The sequence below is a fragment of the Psittacula echo genome, assembly GCF_963264785.1.
Source record: "Psittacula echo genome assembly, chromosome: 6".
NCBI classification, from domain to species: Eukaryota; Metazoa; Chordata; class Aves; order Psittaciformes; family Psittacidae; genus Psittacula; species Psittacula echo.
Window position 1 is genome coordinate 23,140,239 of NC_137743.1, and position 19,074 is coordinate 23,159,312.

The following is a 19,074-nucleotide window of genomic DNA, read 5'->3' on the forward strand; positions in this document are numbered from 1 at the left end:
CTTCAGATTAAACTATCAGCATCTTTAGCAGATTTTGGAAAGTAAAAACCAAAACCCCACACCTCCAATACAATAAAAAAACCCCTCAGCCAACCAACACCCCCAAATAAACAAAAAAAGCAGAGACAGGACAAAATGCAAAGATGTAAAAAACAAGGAGGGAAATGCATTCATCTTAAAAACATGCATAAGGAGATACTGATATCTAAAAATAAAATAGCATCTCTTGCCTTCACTATGGTATCCTGATGATTGAGCCTCATCTCCTTTTCGCCGGGAACGGCTAGAACTCCTCTTGCGGTCTGCCAGTGAGCCCTTTTTGGAAACATGCCTCTGATTGCACTCACTGTCAGTCAGGTGCCCTGGAAGGACAGAAGAACAGAGTAGAGATGACAAGAGCCTTCGGACTGAGTGTTCTGTGCACTAACAGCGGCAGGGCTTTCCTGCTCCTTAGGAGCTGCAGACATTCCAATGCTAACTGGCAAGTATGGGTTAATTTCTGTATCCAAAAGTTTTTGGTTTTGTATGGGGAGTATGTTCAGTTTTTAAGGTCATAAAAGATAAATACAGCCCCTACAAGTATAATTAACCAGCTCCCATCTGGTTAATGAGAGCTCATCCACAGGGAGAGGAAAAAGCTGACTGATTTGTCTTCTAGTGTAAGGACACCACTTTCTTGCGGCCTGAATACTTTCTCAGTTTTAGCAGCCACAAACACAAAACTCCTGACAACAGCTTGCTTGACTTACTCTGTTGAATAAAGACTCAAACACATGAATGAATCACCATTTAATAATAAATTACGGCACATCATCAGCTGCTCTGCACTATTTATCTACACTCTCTTTACCTTTAGCAAATACTAGGTAATACGAGTTAGCTTACTCTACAGTGAAGAAGCTTCAGTTGGCTGTCAAGAGTAAGCCAGCTAATTTGCTTCTGTCACAAGCTAAGAGCATACACACAAACCATCAACATGGATCAGCTTGACACATGACAATATTCCCTTACTACAGATCATGTGTCTGAGTGCTAGTATTTTCTTTTACACACAATTTATTCCTCATTTCCCCACATCAAATGTAAATTAATAGTATTTGACATCATAAGTTTTCTCTATTGTTTTTTCTTAACTTTATGATTCTCACACATTCACAGACCTAAACCTGTAAGCACAAACACACGCATGGCTTTACTCACATGAGCAGTCCCAAGCAAGATGCAGGATAAGAAGGGAATTTATGAATAAGCTACAAAGACTTTTTTCTAGCCTTTACATTTCCAACTTTCACCTTGCATAGGGTGATAGGAAAGGGAAGTCCTTACTACCCAATAGTGGATTAACAGCCCTGAGACTATAGAGCTGGCTGTTCTGAGCCTTCCCCCTTCACTAAAAATTAACATAAAAAATTAACAACATTTAAAAGAGATTTTACACATTAAAATGTACTTTCAACAGCTGAAAAAAAAATAATTCACTTCAACTACAATTGCTACAGAGATACTACAATATATGAACGGGAAGGAATCCAAGCAACAAAAAGCAAGCTACCCAAGACTCGCATTTCTATTCATTTGCAAAGCAGAAAGTGATTCTGTAGCCAAATTCTTTAGAAACAAGAAAATTACATAAAAGAAAAGAAATTAAGTAGGTCAAAGAGAAATGTTGGCAGTGAAGACAGAAGATGCGCAGCATTTAGGTGAGCATAAGTCAGTGCTTTGGGAGAATTTTCTTCTTCCTTTACAGCATGGACTCACACATCTTTCAGCGACTGAAAGAACAGTAGTGTAGTGGCTTAGAATGTGTAGTGGCTCCCATCAAGACAAGAAGACGCTTATGCTTCACTTCAGAGTGCACAACTTCTCTAGTTCAACATTTTCCCCCAAACGTCCTTTCAACCTGGCAGGGAGTGCTTGGTTAGTATCCTTTCAGTACTTTAACAGAAAGTATTTAAAGGCTGCTAGCTTTGCATAAATATTTTCTTCTCCTTTCATAAACTGCAAATTTTGTTCTATTGTCACTGGACATTTAATAGCCATGGAAGAGATGCCAACAATCCAAAAGTCTGCATGACCAGGCTTTGTTTTCTGTACTTAGATCCTCTGCAACAAATGCATGGTTATAGGAATTGCAATACCAAGAATATATGTTAACATTTTTCACTAATTTTTTTAATTTACTATAATAACAAGCCAGGATTTCTGTCTGGGTACCCAACCGTATGCTTAAAAGGTGTCCCTTGCTGAATGTATCACCTAAACACCTCACCCTCCAGAGATGGGATGGCTTCATAAGCAAACAGTGATACTCAAAGGAAAAGTCTGGGGGCTTATAGGGGTTGTGTGCATGTATGTTAGAGAAGAGAATGAAATCAAACAGGTTAAGACAAAACACCCCCTACTCCCTCCCACTGTAATCTCAGTTGCATGAATAGGGCAGCCAGAATACGCACATTTTTCTCATCAGCAGCACAGGTTGGCAGGAACAAGAGAGGGCTTATGCAGCCACTCTTCATGCCCCCATTCTGAAGTAACCGGGTGCCTGAGGTCATACAACCCAATGGTGGTCCTTCCCTGGAGGACGATGTGGGATAGAGTCCATAATTTTCTGGGCTGGAGTAGTGGGTAAATGGCCATTAAATGAAGAATCCTGCTCTTGCCCAGAATGACTCAGTTGACAGGTCAATGTGGATGGCTTCTTTATAGCCCCACGGATCAGCATTTGGTGACTGAGCAGTTGTACCAGTTGGCAGACTGACTTTTTTGGAAAGGTTTTGGGTAGGTAAAAAAAGGGGAAATGCCCAGACAGGTGGCTAGCTAAGGGGGCAGACTGACTATAGCTAAAGCTGAATCAGGGAGGATGAGGACAACTGAATTAGGTAGAGAGACAGGCTAAGCTGAAGGGAATAACACAGGATAGAATCAGTAGGAGAAGGAAGAAAAAGAAAAGGAGAAAGTCACTAAAAATGACATAACAAAAGGTTACATGCTGAACTTCATGCTTAAATGTTTGCAACCATCCCCCTACCCTACTTTTCTGCTAACTTCTTCATGGCAAGTTTTGTAGGGAAAATCTAATCAAATAAACTCTGTGCCAGTTTTGCAGACTATATAAACAATATTCCACTAGCACTTTCAATTTTGTCTCCTCATCACTCAAATTCTGCTCCAACTTTTACTTCTTTCTCACACTTTACCTAGGACTGTGACTGGAACATAGTGTTAAGTATTTGTCAAAACAATGGAAGTACTGTCTGGCTATTTAAAAACACGTATTACAGTTAGTTGGACCTCTGATGAAGAATCAAAAAGTACTGAAGAAAATTAACTTGAAATATTTTTCCAGATTTTAGATGTGAAATATATTTGTATCATAGAGTCTTTCAAATGAACCAAATACGCATATATAGTCACAATGCAAAAGAGAACTATTCTGCAACTAAAAGGACGAAGTAGTATAATCTGTTGACACATCAGTGCAACAAACAGTTGATTCAACTCTAATATAGTCTTACAAAGTCTACTTAAGGCACAGTAAAGTGACTTTTCAAACAGACTTAGCAAATCATATTTCTGATGCTTAAGAAGTCTGACTTTAACTCATGCACTACTTTTTCACAAGTCATGTCAGAGTTACTGTATGCAGAAACAGGCTGGCTAGGGTCACTGGGCCTGAGAAATAGAGGAGATCTAACCCTTCAGACTTCCAGCTAACCTCTTTTCAACTAAAAAGTGGTCAGCTGCCTGAAGGAACATATATATATATATTGTCTTCTCACTGCAGATTCTCAGTTAACTTGCTTCCATAGCAGAGGCAGGAAATCATCTTATGCTCCTTCCTGGTGCTGTAAATATTACTACCAACACCCACTTACATAGAAAGTCCTTAGTCCCCAAGTATGAGATTCTGGTGATGAAAGCGCCCTTCCCAGACAGCTGCCGCTCCTGAAATGAAGTAACTGCCCGCAGATGAGCAAGTAGCACACACAGCACTTACCAAAACATATAATGGCACTGCACAAACTCCAGCTTAGAGAAGTATGTAACAAAACCAGTAGGTACAATTGTGTATAGCAGAAAATATGCCTGTAACTGTTTTTCTGGCTAGATGGAAGTCTACAAAAGCCAACAAGACATTTAAAATCATGCTTATTTTTTTGTGAATGCTCATGGTTCATTACAAACCAAAAACATTTAGGATACTAAATTTTTCACTATGCTTTTACAGGTTGTATATAGAGACATTTTCCCCTGGAATCCACTGCAATCATATTTAATGACAATCACACAGATATAAGAGTATCTGCTACCTGTGTCCCTGCTGCTTTGTGAAGCTGCATCATTCTCCACATTGTAGATTACTGTCCCCTGAGAGTCAGAGGAGAAGTGACTGACCACAGACTCATGGTGCGCCTGTTTATAAGGATAGCTGTCTGTAGAGGAATCTGTTCTGGTATCACTTGATATGGAAGGTTCTCTCCCTAGGGAACGAAGCAATGTCAAATTTCAATCTTTTTGGGCTATTATTAAAGTCAGAAAAGGCTAAAAAAAGAAAACAGAGGAAACTGCATAAAATTTAACAGAAAAACAGAGTACCAAATATAAAAACTTATATTCAAGGATGCTAAAGCTTATGGGAAAGGTCCTCTCCTTTTGAAGGGGAAAGAGATTGTCATTCCTTCTGCAAACCTTTATTTCATTCTCTCCAATAACTCCAGATTTATCAAATCCTTTTTTACACAAAATAAAACTATGTCCATTGGACTGAAAGTACACATTAGCACCACACAGATTATTCTTCATTAATTTTCAACACTGTCAAGTCAAAGTGAAAGTCAAAGTTAAAAAATTAGTCAAGTACAAAATGTTAGTACAGGTAACAAGAACATCACAAGTTATAATAATTAGCACATTTAATCTACTATGAAACGTATGCTTACCTAGCAAAATTTTATACTGAAATTGTATTATCTAAAGCAAAAGAACCTGCTCCTTCTCAAGAAGCTAGCGTTGATCCCCTGCACAAGTCGGGTACTGAAATGATTCAAATTCAGTACAGTTACTCCTAAGCTCATCCAAAGAAGAGGAAAAGACAACCTCCTCCCACCACTTTCAGTCCATAAAAGTAAAAATCTGAACACAGTTTGAAGACAGTTGGCCATTTTACATATGTGATGTATACACTCCTGAATATACAAAATATTCATTTCATATTTGTCTCTCACCGGAGAAGTTAAAGAAGAAATAAAGGAATTCAGAAAGAAAGTCATTCTTATGTTTAGTCGCAAACTCAGCCTGAGGACACTTCATGTTTTTGGTAAGAGCAAATCCTGTAGCTGATGTCCTATTTAAGGATGGACAACAAATTCTGAAGCCAGAACTTTCCCCACCTCCTTATAGATAAAACATGTCACTGTCTAAAGAAGTATAGAATACAGCTATTAATGGAAATGACAGTCACAGAAAGATGAATGCAGGCAACAGGAATCAGTGCTGTGGAACTGAGTACTATAAAACAATTTGTAAACTGAAGTCTTTATTCAACAGAAAATTAAAAACATTTAAGAGGAGCTATTTGCATTTAGCTTCACAACATTTCATAGCAGCATCTGACAATCTTTCCTCCATAATTTGTAGTATCAGATATTGATATGATGAGAGGCATTTTTCAGATTCCCTTGACAAAATTTCAGGTACAATATTGTAATTAACAGCTTAAGAATAAGCAATCTCTGCTTGTTTCTGAATTATGGCCTGTGGATATCTAATAACACTGAGTAATCCAGAAGCAGCTGCAGTTACACTTAGTGAGAGACAAGCAGGCCACCTGATAAAGGTGTATTATGATAGAAAACCCTGGATATCACCAAGGCTAGAAAATAATTCTATTTGACAGGAAAACGTATAGGGTATGTTTTTCTTCCGGCACTTCAACCTACAGTAGCTCATAAATTCTCTCAAAATCAGTGCTGAACATTGCAGACTAGAAGAATAAGCCTTGAGGACTCACCAAGTGTTTCTGAAATGCAAGAGCAGGTTACTCATTATAGCCTTATGAATTTGATCTGAAAGGAAACACCTTTAAATATATATATTTGTATTCAGCTTCCTGAAGTAGTTTTAGAATACAACAGTATTAGATACTGCACAGACAGTAAGTAGAAGGGTTATCTATGTATTTCCTGGAGATCAACCAGCAGAACTACAAGGCAAATTTACAGCATATATTGATCTGAAGCTTGTAGAAGTGCTCATAAATGACAGAGAGCACCACTCTCCCTCCTTCACACTTCCTTTTTTGTTTGTTTGTTTGTCTGGAACAAGAAGACAGATTTATAAATTGTGATGCATTTTGTCAAGTGAGAAGTGAAGGTCATCTTACCACGGGTTTTATTCGCATTTATCTTTAAGAACAGTTGGAGATTTATTTCATTACCGGTAGATTGTCAACACATAGATAAGGAGACAGCAGATATTCCCTACAGATTCACTGAAGTATAAAGTTAGCTGTTGGCCAGGAAAACTGTAAAAGATTCTTGGAATTACAGTTGTATAAATAGGCTAAAATCCTGTAAGAAAGGTTGCATTTTTGGTTTTAGTCTTGGCCTTGATGTTCTTGGCAACTGAAAAACACATCTCTAATTCAGGATATTCTCTGCAAACACCCAAAAATAGAAACTATCTTCTTTTGCAAAGCCATTAAATATAAACTGGTTGAAAATAAGAGCTGGATCTGTCTGGATTGCAATTGCATCTCTCTCTCAGAATTTATCTATTCTAAATAAGGGCTCAACCCCCACTGGTGTGACTAAATGTCTGCAATTATCCAGAACAACAGCCTGTTCAGATCACTACTGGTATCTTGAGCAGACCAAGTTCTAACCTCTGAAGCACCTTATTTGGACACACCCAATTCAACAGACTATCAGTAATACAAAGAATTCAGGAAGGAGCAATGTGTTGAAGGCCTCCGAGATGTTAAGTGCTACATATCTATAGTTGCAGATCTTTTTTAATGCAAAACAAACCATGAAAAATGAAGAAGCAAACATGACCTATGCATATAAGCCTTTGACCAATCCCTTCCCCTTCAGTCTCCACAAATCGGTTCGTATCTCTTGTGCTGCTTTATCTAAGTAAAAGACAAGCCAAACGTTGAAGGTAAGCTGCACTGATTCTGTCTCTCTTTTTAATTCAATGGTATTTCTTCCCCCCACATCCCTTCACCATCCTAGCAAAGGACTCATTTAATACATTTCCTTAATATTTCTTTTCCCTAACTTCCCTACTATGTTTAATTCTGCAGCTTCCTTTAATTTTTTTTCATGTGTTTGTGCATCTCTGGTCTTGCTCCCTTTCTGACAAGGATTTACGATGGATTTATGAACTCAGTCACTGAAGTTATCAGTTATTGTTCTCCTCTATGTCCATGCCATCAGGTCCTTAATTTTTTATTTTTTTTATTTTTTTTTTTAGCTTTTTTCTGCAAACCTTTCTGGAAAAGATTGCTACCCAAACAATAAACAAAGTCGTGGAAAGAGAGAGGTTCAGAGTTGAAACGCTAGCAGTCCTCTTCAGAATTCTAGATCAGCTTTGATAAGCAACAAGAACCCTTGCTACAAAACCACATCCAAAACTGAAGAATCCACATGCAGCATTACAGCATAAAAGTATAAGGCATATAGTCGACACTGCTTACCTGAGTCTTCACTATCGTAGCAAGTCCTGCTATATTGCTGTAAATCCACTTGAGGGGGCAAGTCTTGTGTTGACACTGGAGTTCCTCTTGGATCTGCATACAGCAGCAGCAAAGGCTGATAGTGACCTTTAATGCACTTTGTCACAACATCTTTCCATTTTGGACCAATCTGAATTAACAACAACAATAAAAGAATGCACAAAAATATAATAAGCTCTGTTCAGCCCTCGTCATACTTCTTTCACAGTTTTATCTTCCTCTGACACTTTTTAACTCTTTCTATATGCAATATTGAACTGGACTGTCCAAGAAAGTCTGGAACCAACCTAACTAAAATCAAAGTATTCACCATCTTATCGCTAAATACATTACAATTCCTAATAAAACATGACTAGAAAAATAATCCTTCCCTTTCAGATTTTCCCCCCATAAAAAGCTTTTTATCCTCAAAACTGTTTTAACTTTGTATCAGTCAAAAATATTTGTTAAAATGTCTTAATCCATAAAAACCATGAATAATAAAATACATCAACAGCATGACAGCAGACTCTAAGTCAAAACTAACCACTTTGGTGTATTTCTGTTGTTACAAAACCTCTGCAAGCATTTTGATAGGCCAGAGAATATTTCATATATTAATCTCAAAAGCATTCCAAATGCACTAATACAGGTTTCACCTAACACACTGAATACCTATTCTAACAGATTTACACCATGCATAAGTATTCTGCTAAAGCACTGTGCTACCTATCCTTGTTTTGCTGCAGAGAAATGTGACTGAACAAATGCAAGGATTAGAGCTTTTCCTTTGAGACTGAGCTTGGCATGACTATAGGACAAAATTTTCCTCTCTCTTCTTTGCGCTTCCATGACTTGAAGGAAAAAAAGGGCAGTGGTGTGAAATAATGTCAAACAAGCTAATGGGATGTAATAATGGTGTGCCAAGATTCCAGTACTGGTATCTTTAATGTCAAGGGCCTCATGCTTAGTGAAAAGGGGACAAAAAAGCACTAACAGAAGCAGAAAATTTATTGTTGACAGCAACCACTAGGGAAGACTGGCATCGAGATATTTCAACAAAGAACCCCAAAAGCAGGCACCAAATAGCTATACTGCTTGTCAGCAAGGGAGAGATGTATGTTAGCTGTGTGCACAAGCAAACTGCAGGATTTCAAAAAACAGCATAAAAGCAAGACAGGCAGTCAACACAATATAACTAAGAATAGGGCTTCTGAGACTACTGATATTCTCTTTTGGGAAGGGTTTACTTTGCTCAGAAAAAGGTGCAACAGATCTTGAGTGGAAAAACATCCAAAATTCCTTGAAATCTGTAGAAAACAGTATGGATATACACACGAGTAGCTTATTCTAAACATTAATTTCTCACCTCTTTGACATGAGCATCATCAAAGTACATCCACTTGCGGATTTTAGTTTGGAAGAAGAATGTAGAATAGTGTTTTCCATAGTAACAGATCATTCCCACCAAATACAGCTCCGAGTGTTTTGCTCTGTCATCAGTTACTCTGAAGAAGAGCTTCAAGAAGGGAGTTAATAAAAATGAAAGAAGAAATTAATAAAATGCCCAGAATTTTACATCCTGTTATGTTTGAAGACCTCCAAGTACTATAGAGAGGTGTCAGGTTTTTACTTTAATGATCAAGAAAACAAGGCAATAAATACTCAAGTAATTAACCAATGTTTAAGCAAGCCCAGTGACACAGACTAGGAACAGACACCTACCAACTGAAGAGATTCTCAAAATTCAAGTCAATCTGGGAGACTGTGGCTGCACTTTAAGGAAGACATTTACAACAATAATAGAATACCTTTTCAGTATCTGGGGTGTCATTCTATTCTGAAAATCTGTATTCTCTGTGTCATGCTGCCTGCTTATATCAAATATTGTTAAAACATTCATTCCTCTTTGTTTTGTAGAAACAAAGCATTTCTGACAGTGAACAGCTGACATTTATTCTGACTTAAGCTAAGACAAATTCATGACAACACCACATAAAAGATAAACTGAATACATTTGTAGGTCAAAAGAAGTCAGCACACAGAGAAAAACTGTTTTCTATTTAGTTGACCATGTTTTATTTAAAAATGCACAGGACTCATTTTCTAGTGCATTACTGCTTTACTGTGCAAGGACCACAATGTTTCATAACCCCATTTCCGTTAAGCTGAACTAATTTTGGTACACTGTGCACTGGCAATGCATTTTTTAAATGTATGTGTGGGCAGATATATTTAATTATCTTAATGTAATAGCTCAACACTACAGTGAGACACAGCTACAATTTGTCATACCAATAGTTCGTCTCTAAAGCATCAGCTAATGTAGAATAAGTGAATCCTTTAGAGCACAAACCTTCAGATACCAAACACTCTCATTTTAATCTATCATTCAATCACACAGTGCCAGCCACCACCTCTCAGATTGCTCATTTATAAATAGCTCTTAAGTGTTATGACCACATACTTCAATGAAAACAGGATTTAAAGGAGCACAAAAAAACTCAACCATACCAAACAACTGAAACTGCCAACAAACCCAGACAACCCCAATCTACATTTTGTCTTCAAAAGAAACAGAAACAAACTCCTGTTATTCAAATGAAAGCATACACATGTATTTTCATGAAAATAGCACAAACCCCAATGAAGTTTCCCTTCACTTGATTTTTTTTTATTTTATTTATTCAGACAAGCTTTGTTTTGTGGAGTAATTTTTAATTTTCAGCAAGTTCAGAAATTCAAGAAATATGCAATTATACGCCAGTGTTTTCAGAAGGTTGTGATGCACTGAGAAACATGTCAGATCCTTCAATCTGCTCTCTACTCCCCTATCTAGAGACAACGAGAAGGTAAAGGCGGTGACGTTTTACTTTTCTCAATCCACTACTATAGACTACTGTGAGAAAGACTCTGTCTGTAAGTACTGTCAAAATACAAAAACACTCACATCTCCCAGTTTAAGGCAAGTACCCAGACTGTGAATCACATCCTCAGCCAGGTCAGAGTGGTCAGAGTCCCAGACTAACCCAATGGTGATGATCTGTGGAGAGTTCATCAGCACACGACGAATACGGATCTTTTCCCCGCAGTTACTCTGAGGATTTAAATAAAACAAAACATTGAATATAATCCTCCTATTATAATGTTAGGGCAAGGCACTAACAAGTATAAGTTTCAAAGTACAGCTTCCAAAGAGGTGGTGGTGAAACACAGCGGATAATACACTCAGTGTCAAGATAACGAGTTTTTCATGTCACAGATAAGGAGCATTAGCAAGACTATCTTGTATTTTCAAGTTTTAAAGTAAACATTGTCAATTCTTTTCATACTGCTGATAATGATTAAAAGGCATAGTGCAAAAGTAGGCTTCTGTAAAAAGAGATAAGCCAGCATACACGAAAGAGTCCATAAACATTCTTAGCAATTGGAAGGAAAGCTCATTTTCTTTGGATCAGAATCTCAGATTAAAAACTGTATTTACAGAGACTGATGCTTTCTACGACAGTGTCAGATAAACATTCAGGTGCTGCTTCTCTGTTAAAATTGGGTGCTGTTTTACAAGGTACTCGTATTAGAATAGTTAGACTGATATTCATATAAATGTGAGAGCAGATGGAAGATCTGGCTGGCATCTTTAAAGCATCATGAAAAAAGTGTGCTATCTGAATTAATAACTATCACTTAACTTTAGTAAACAGTGCTTTATCTTGTTTTGGGGTGGCAGGGATGACAACAGGGATGGGACACGGTGGGACAAGACAACAACTGTGACAAAGTCTCTTTGCAACGCTCATTTTTGCCCTGTGGCAAGTCACAAAGGTACCTCTGCAAAATTCCAGAAAAAAAAAGAACAAAACCAGAAACAAACCAACAAACAAACCCCAAAACCCAAAGCAACCAAAACATTTTAATACTGAGAATAGTTTCTCATCTCTACAGAGAAACCAGTTTCACAACTGAATTCATTTCTGACACTACAACCAGGGAAGAGATCATAAAGCATTTCTTCCCCACAGCAGCCTAGAAAATTATCCAGAATTTCAGTCCCAATTATCAGACAGAAACAGAAAGAAACGAGTTTAACAACAAGGCACTGAAAGGCAGATATTTTTACAGGCAGAAGACAATGATGTTTTGTCCTGGGTTCAGCAGTAGCAGTCATTTTCCTCCTTCTCAGTAGCTGGTGCAGTGCTGTGTTTTTGACTTCCAGCCTGGGAACAGCACTGATAACACCAATGTTTTTAGTTGCTGCTTAATAATGTTTAGTCTGACCAAGGACTTTCTGAGTCTCATGCTCTGCCAAGGAGGAGGAGAAGCCGGGAGGAAGCAGAGACAGGACACCTGACCCAAACTAGTCACAGAGGTATTCCATACCACAGCACGTCATGCCCACTATATAAACCGGGGGCAGTTACTCAGAAGGGCTTAGATCACTGCTCGGTCGGACTGGGTACTGGTCAGTGGGTGGTGAGCGGCTGTATTCTCTTCCCTTGTTATTTCCCTTATCATTATTACTATTGGTGGTAGCAGTAGTGGTTTTGTGTTATACCTTAGTTACTGGACTGTCCTTACCTCAGCCTGTGGGAGTTACAATCTTTCGGTTCTCCTCCCCATCCCTCCAGGAGCACGGGGAGGAAGTGGGGGGGAGTGAGCGAACAGCTGCATGGTTTCTGAGTGACAGGCTGGGCTTAAACCACAACATGTTTAAATGTAGCTTATGAGGCTTTAATACTGAGGTGACTGTATTCACACATTTTTTGCAAGGGTCATTCAAAGTACAAGCATTCCTGTGGATTACCACAACAAACCTATCTCACTCTTAAATTGTCTTCTTTCCTTCAGCTAACTAAAATCATCATTTTCTGCAAGACAGGAGGAATATGGCATCCTGATAAAAGTTTCCCTTGCATGACTTTTAGGCCATCCTTAGCTAAGCCTCAGAAGAAAAAATTCCCAAATAGAAAAACAAAGGGTCAGCAATTAGTGGTAAGCAATTTTATCCCACTGATTATTTCACAGATAAATAGCAGTTCAACCTGACAAAGAATGTCTTTTTATTAAATTTGCCATGCCTTAGTTACTAAATAGCTGGACTCATATGAATCTTTTAGACAACAATACAATACCTTCATTTCTTGTACTCAGATGAGCCACTATTTGCCAATATTCCAAAAACCAAAATAATGTTTTGATGGAGACTAAGAGTGAAAGTTTCAGAGTTACGCATTACAGAACGCGGGGGGATAAAATGGAAATACACTGCCCCCAGGGAACATGTACACAAACCATTCCTGTTAGAGCCTGTATTACTTTACTGAGGACTGGTGAGGCATCTAACAGTAGCATTATATGAAGCAGCAATTATGCATCTGTTTCCTGCCCTACCTATTAATCAATATGTGAAAAAGTGTGATGATATCTCTTCTTGCATACTTATCTGCACCCCTGGATGTGGACATACTCAAATTAAAAGGTAGAACAAGATACCAAACTCCTCTTTTTGAAACTGAGCCCTTACAATTTAAAGAAAAATAAAATTATATTTACATGAAGCTTTTATAGACAAAATTCAGCTGAATTTTGTCACTTTTACTGCATAGCAGAATGGAACATTTTTAAGAAAACAGCCTGTGACTATCAACTGGACATACGCAGTAATTGTTTTTAAGTGGTTAAATGCCAGTCATCACTCACAACTTAGCCTACACTTTCTGGTCAGTTTCTCCCACACTCCTCACTGAAAAACAAGCCAATACTCCCTCAGACTTTCTGTGATAATTCCTGCCTTTGGCACAACTCTTGCAGATATACTGTGTAGTCTATAAGCTTTTCACTGTCAGAATACTCTCTGGCAGTGGGAAGCAGCAGACCCTTCCTCTTTCCTTTCACTCTGATCAACATTTTGGATGAAAGCTGTAGGTTTAGCAGTTTGGTCAACAGATCAATTTATTCCAACTAAGAGGTAGTAATGAAGTTGGATGGAAGCTTATCTAAGCAAAACTACTGATTTCGTACACGATTAGTAACTGATGCAAAAGTTCTGTATGTGCCATAGCAGGTACTACTGAAAAGATTGTACCATAATTAATCCTTTCTCATGCTATTATTATAGATGAAGCACACTAGCCTCAACAGAAACAATCACTAAAGAAACTGGGTGAACTGTGGAAACACTGTTCTAAAAAGCTTAGCTAATCAAAACCACCGTCAACTTACTGACATTTCCTGTAAAAAGATAGCCTCCAAATTCTTTGTCATTTCCATTTCTTTAGGTAAGATACCAGAACTTTCATCACAGGATGAAAGCAGCATGATTGCAGCTTCATGTAATCCTACTGCTGGAGGCCTCACCAACTCTCAGTGAAGCTGAACAGCAAACATATGATAAGTACTTCTAGCAGAAACAGACATGAACAGGAACGGATTGTGTGGCCATTCCTTGAGAGGAACGTAAGCATTCCAAATTTATTCCTCCTCACCACCTTTTTTCATGGTTTCTAACTCTCTAAAGCATTCATTTCTAGTTTCCACCCAAAACTCTCTGAAGCATTCATTTTCAGTTTCCACACTATTTCTATTCCTCTTCTCACTACTTCATCTAGTCAAAGCACTCAACATCAGTAGTTTAAGTGAGAGATACTGAATTCAAACACCAAGAAAACTCTCTTTATCATGATGAGCTGAACCTTGAAAATGCTTACATTAAAGGTACACACCAGTGTAATACACTGAACCTCTTCTGTCCTTTCTGTACCTTTCTCCCCCCAACCCCCCGCCCCATGCCATGGAAAACTAAGGATACTAACTGGACAATTTCGTAGGTCTCCCATTGTGCTGGCATTCTGTAGTAGCTCTCCAAACATATCTGGAGTGGGTTTCTCTCGTCTCTCCAGCATACAAATAGCTTGATTGCTTCAGTATAGAGAAAGCACAAGGGAAAAAAAAAAAAAAAAAAAAAGTTTAATAACAAAATAAAAGCACAAACCCACATTGTATATGTTTCACTTAAATTTTATTAAAAGAACCTTAAAAATACACAACATTTTTACACTTAATATTATAGTACAGAAAAAATCATGAAATTATTCAGTGTGAATTACTACACCTTCCATGACAATACTGCAACAGAAAACAACTATAACTTAAAATAGAAACAGTTTGTAGTTCGGCTTAAAATTTACATCTTAAAAGCCAGCCTCAGGCTTTTTTATTTATATTGATAAATACTTGGTTTCAAAATGAAGTATTTGCCTCAACAGTGCCTTCCTTCAGTAACCACAACCCTAGTAAAGTAGCACAGTAAAGCACATCCTTAATAATAAAGCTAAATACAAAAATAGCATCGTACTCAACTAATTTCAACTGTCCAAGTTGAAAGATGACAGTAAGTACGCAAGAATATTAGTGCTCAAAGTATGTTCAACCTTAAAATGCTTTAAGTAAATATATTACTGTTTATTGATGATTTTAAAATATCGTGTGACTTAAGATTTGAGATATTTAATATAAAATACTGAATACCATTTACACAACTTTTTTCCTGGCCAGAAAACATATTATTTATGTTTTTATAATAAATAATATTCTGAATACCTAATGTCTGTTGATGACCTAAAGGAAAACTACAGCTCGATGGAATGGCAGGTAGCAGCCATAAGGGGGAATGCTTTACAGTACTCCTGATACACTGGTAAAATGGTAGTTTTTAACAGATCTGCATGAGAAAAGCAGCTAGCAGTTTTCAAGACAGTATTTTGGGGCTCTGTAAGTACATATCTCACACAAGAGAAGTTTTCACCCAATCAAAATTTCAAGACAAAAGCAAATCAGACTCCTACCTCAATCAGATTTAAGCAGCTTGTAACTGAGCAGCAATCTACTGAAAGAAGACTAGAGCTAGAGCTATTGCTCTGTGCACAATAGAACAGTTAGGGTTGGAAAGGACCTTAAGTTCCAACCCCAATGCCATGGGCAGGGATGCCTCACCCTAGACCATCTCCTTTAATGAAAGGTTATGGTGACCAGGGGAGTTCCCCAATAACTAGAGAAAGCAGGAGCTACATATCCATCCAAGAAAGAGGGTTTGAGGAACTACAGGCTGGTGAGTCTTGCTCCAGTACCTGGGGTGATGACAGATCAAAATCCCCTTGGAAATCACCTCCAGGTGAATGAAGGACAAGAAAGTACATCAGAGCAGGCAGCAATGATTTATCAAGGGCAAAATACACTTGACCTACATGATTATTTCCAGTCATAAAACGATGGGTTCTGCTGAGGAAGTGAGAGCAGTTAATATCATTTGGTCTCTAGCAAGTTTTCCAATCACCTAGTGCATGCTTGTGGCCAAACTGGGAGGTGTGGACTGCCTGAGTAGAATACAGCTGGATCTTCAGGCTCAGAGGACCAAAACACAACCAGCAGTCAGCTAAGAGTTGTGGTTCCTCAAGGGTTAATACTGGGGCTGACGCTATTTAACATTTTCATTAACAACCTGGATGATGAATCAGAATACACCCACATCAGGTTTTCAGATGACATCAAACTGGATGGAGCAGTCAACATACAGAAAAGGAGTGCTGTCACCCAGAAGGTTTTTGACAGACTGGAGGAATGAGCTGATAGGAATCTCATGAAATTCATTAAACGAAAATAAAAAGTCTTGCACCTCAGATGGAGCACACCTGGTCCAGCAGTACTGGCTGAGCACTGAACAGCTGAGGAGCAACACCGCAGAAAGCTGGAGGACAAGCTGAACATAAGCCAGACTCTTTGCAGAGATGAACAGAGAAAGAAGTAAAAGACGCAGAAATGGAAATTCTTATCAGATATAAGGAAAAAAGAAATTCACGCTGTGTCGTTAAGCACTGGAAGAAGCAACTCAGAGAAGTCATGGAATTTCTATCCTTGTATGTTTTCCGAACTCAGCACAAAACCCCAATTGGCCTCATCTAGCCTTGAATTTAGCCCTGCTTTGAACAGGAGGATGGAGTAGATGTACAAAGGTCCTTTTCAGAGTAATTCTTTTTTCATCTTTCTTAGCTCACCTGCTTGCACCACAAGACCTTGCCACTACAGTTGTCAGATTCAGAATCATAAACAAGAAGACACACTGATCCATGCCTAAATTGGTATCTTCTGCTCCACTAAATCCTCATGTTCTTTATCATAGTTACCAAAGCTCCACCAACTTTTAATCAAACCATGTTCTGGACATTTAATCTTGTGAAGGAAAAGCTCAAACTGCAATACCAGTTTAAAAAATAAACAAACAAAAAGCAACACCATAAACACAAAACAAAAACAAACAAACAAAAAAAGAAAAGGTACACATGCACACATTCTCTTCCTTTTAAAAACTTCAACTCACCAGAGTGAGGTTGTGGAAATATAGTGTACCATCTGGATGAAAGGTAGTGGGTCAGATGTGGCACCACAGCTGGTACAAACACACTGAAGAGAAAGAAAATGTGATAAATTACAAAATTAAACAGGTATTTCCACAGCAGCACTTCTGGCTTGTATTTTTTTTTACCATGGCAATGCATGTCTTACAAATGAAAATTTGAAACTGGAGAACTTGTGATTGGTATAACATACGTTATCATTACCTCACCTGTTCAAACAAAGTCATTGCAAACTTCTGATGGGAAACACAATGTGACGCAGTGCAAATATCTTCCTTTGTCTCATCTGCAATGTGGAAGTGAATTCGCATTAACAGGTTTTCCTAGCCGAAGAGAGAAGCAAAACCAAATTAGATCATTTCAAATGTAAACAAAAGTTAAAATGTAAATCACAAAAGCATGTCAGATGTAATAATGTCAGCATTATTTACGGAGATAGAGGGTTCCTATAAATTTTTGAGTGTCGCTTACAAAACACAAGTTAGCATATCTTTGATATAAAAGAAAATGGCTACCACTTCTGATTTGCAATGCTGTGTCAGGTTAACCATTGATTTTATTTCCTAGCACAGCTAAAGATTTGTTACTGCTTATTCTGTCCAATTCTTAAGCATCAATGGATGTGAAAGATAACAGGAAGGGATTCTATAGGTACATTGCAAATAAAAGACAGACTAGGGACAACGCGGGCCCCCTTCGGAAGCTATCAGGAGAACTGGCTACCCTTGATTTGGAGAAGACTGAGGTTCTTAATGACCACAACACCGAAGTCTTGGAAAGCAGACGCAGGGACTGTGAGAATGAAGACCCTAGGCCCACTGTAGGAGAGAATCTGGCTTGAGACCATCTTAAGAACCTGAACATACACACGTCCATGGGACCTGATGAAATCCATCTGCGGGTCCTGAAGGAGCTGGTGAATGAAGTTGCTAAGCCACTGGCCATCATATTTGAAAAATCATGGCAGTCAGGTGAAGTTCCCGATGACTGGAAAAAGGGAAATATAACCCCCATTTTCAAGAAGGGGAAAATGGATGACCCAGGGAATCACAGACCAGTCAGTCTCACCTCTGTGCCTGGCAAAATCTTGGAGCAGGTTCTCCTGGAAGCCATGCTAAGGCACATGAAAAACAAGGAGGTGGTTGGTGACAGCCAGCATGGCTTCACTAATGGGAAATCCTGCCTGACCAATTTGGTGGCCTTCTATGATGGGGCTACGGAACTGATGGACAGGGGCAGAGCAGTTGACGTCATCTATCTGGACTTGTGCAAAGCATTCGACACTGTCCCACATGACATCCTTGTCTCTAAATTGGAGAAACATCAATTTGATGGGTGGACCACTCAGTGGATAAAGAACTGGCTGGATGGCCGCACGCAAAGAGTTGTAGTTATGGCTTGATGTCTAGCTGGAGACCGGTAACGAGTGGCGTCCCTCAGGGGTTGGGATCAGTCTTGTTCAACATCTTTGTTGGTGACATGGACAGTGGGATTGAGTGCACCCTCAGCAAGTTTGCCAATGACACCAAGCTGTGTGGTTCAGTTGATACGCTGGAGGGAAGGGATGCCATCCAGAGGGACCTTGACACGCTTGTGAGGTGGGCTGATGCCAACCTTATGAAGTTTAACCATGCCAAGTGCAAGGTCCTACACCTGGGTCGGAGCAATCCAAGGCACAGCTACAGGTTGGGCAGAGAAGAGATTCAGAGCAGCCCTGCAGAGAAGGACTTCAGGGTGTTGGTTGGTGAGAAAATGAGTATGAGCTGGCAGTGTGCGCTCGCAGCCCAGAAAGCCAACCGTATCCTGGGATGCATCAAGAGGAGCATGACAAGCAGGTCGAAGGAGGTGATCCTGCCCCTCTACTCTGCTCTCGTGAGACCTCACTTGGAGTGTATTGTCTGCAGTTCTGGTGTCCTCAACATAAAAAGGACATGGAACTGTTGGAACAAG

At 38.8% G+C, this 19,074-nt stretch overlaps 1 protein-coding gene across 1 annotated transcript in view; it reads right to left on the minus strand.

The window, feature by feature from the left end:
- The window catches only part of USP54 (ubiquitin specific peptidase 54), a gene marked incomplete at both ends in the record, with an annotated part of 56,310 nt that overhangs the window by 21,410 nt on the left and 15,826 nt on the right, over positions 1-19,074 (minus strand). The window contains 8 exons of the mRNA XM_080621192.1: positions 231-362; positions 4,311-4,481; positions 7,700-7,868; positions 9,087-9,236; positions 10,668-10,814; positions 14,527-14,632; positions 17,088-17,170; positions 17,334-17,447. Of these exons, the coding sequence (XP_080477318.1) occupies positions 231-362; positions 4,311-4,481; positions 7,700-7,868; positions 9,087-9,236; positions 10,668-10,814; positions 14,527-14,632; positions 17,088-17,170; positions 17,334-17,447 (1,072 nt within the window). The remainder of the gene's footprint in view (positions 1-230; positions 363-4,310; positions 4,482-7,699; positions 7,869-9,086; positions 9,237-10,667; positions 10,815-14,526; positions 14,633-17,087; positions 17,171-17,333; positions 17,448-19,074) is intronic.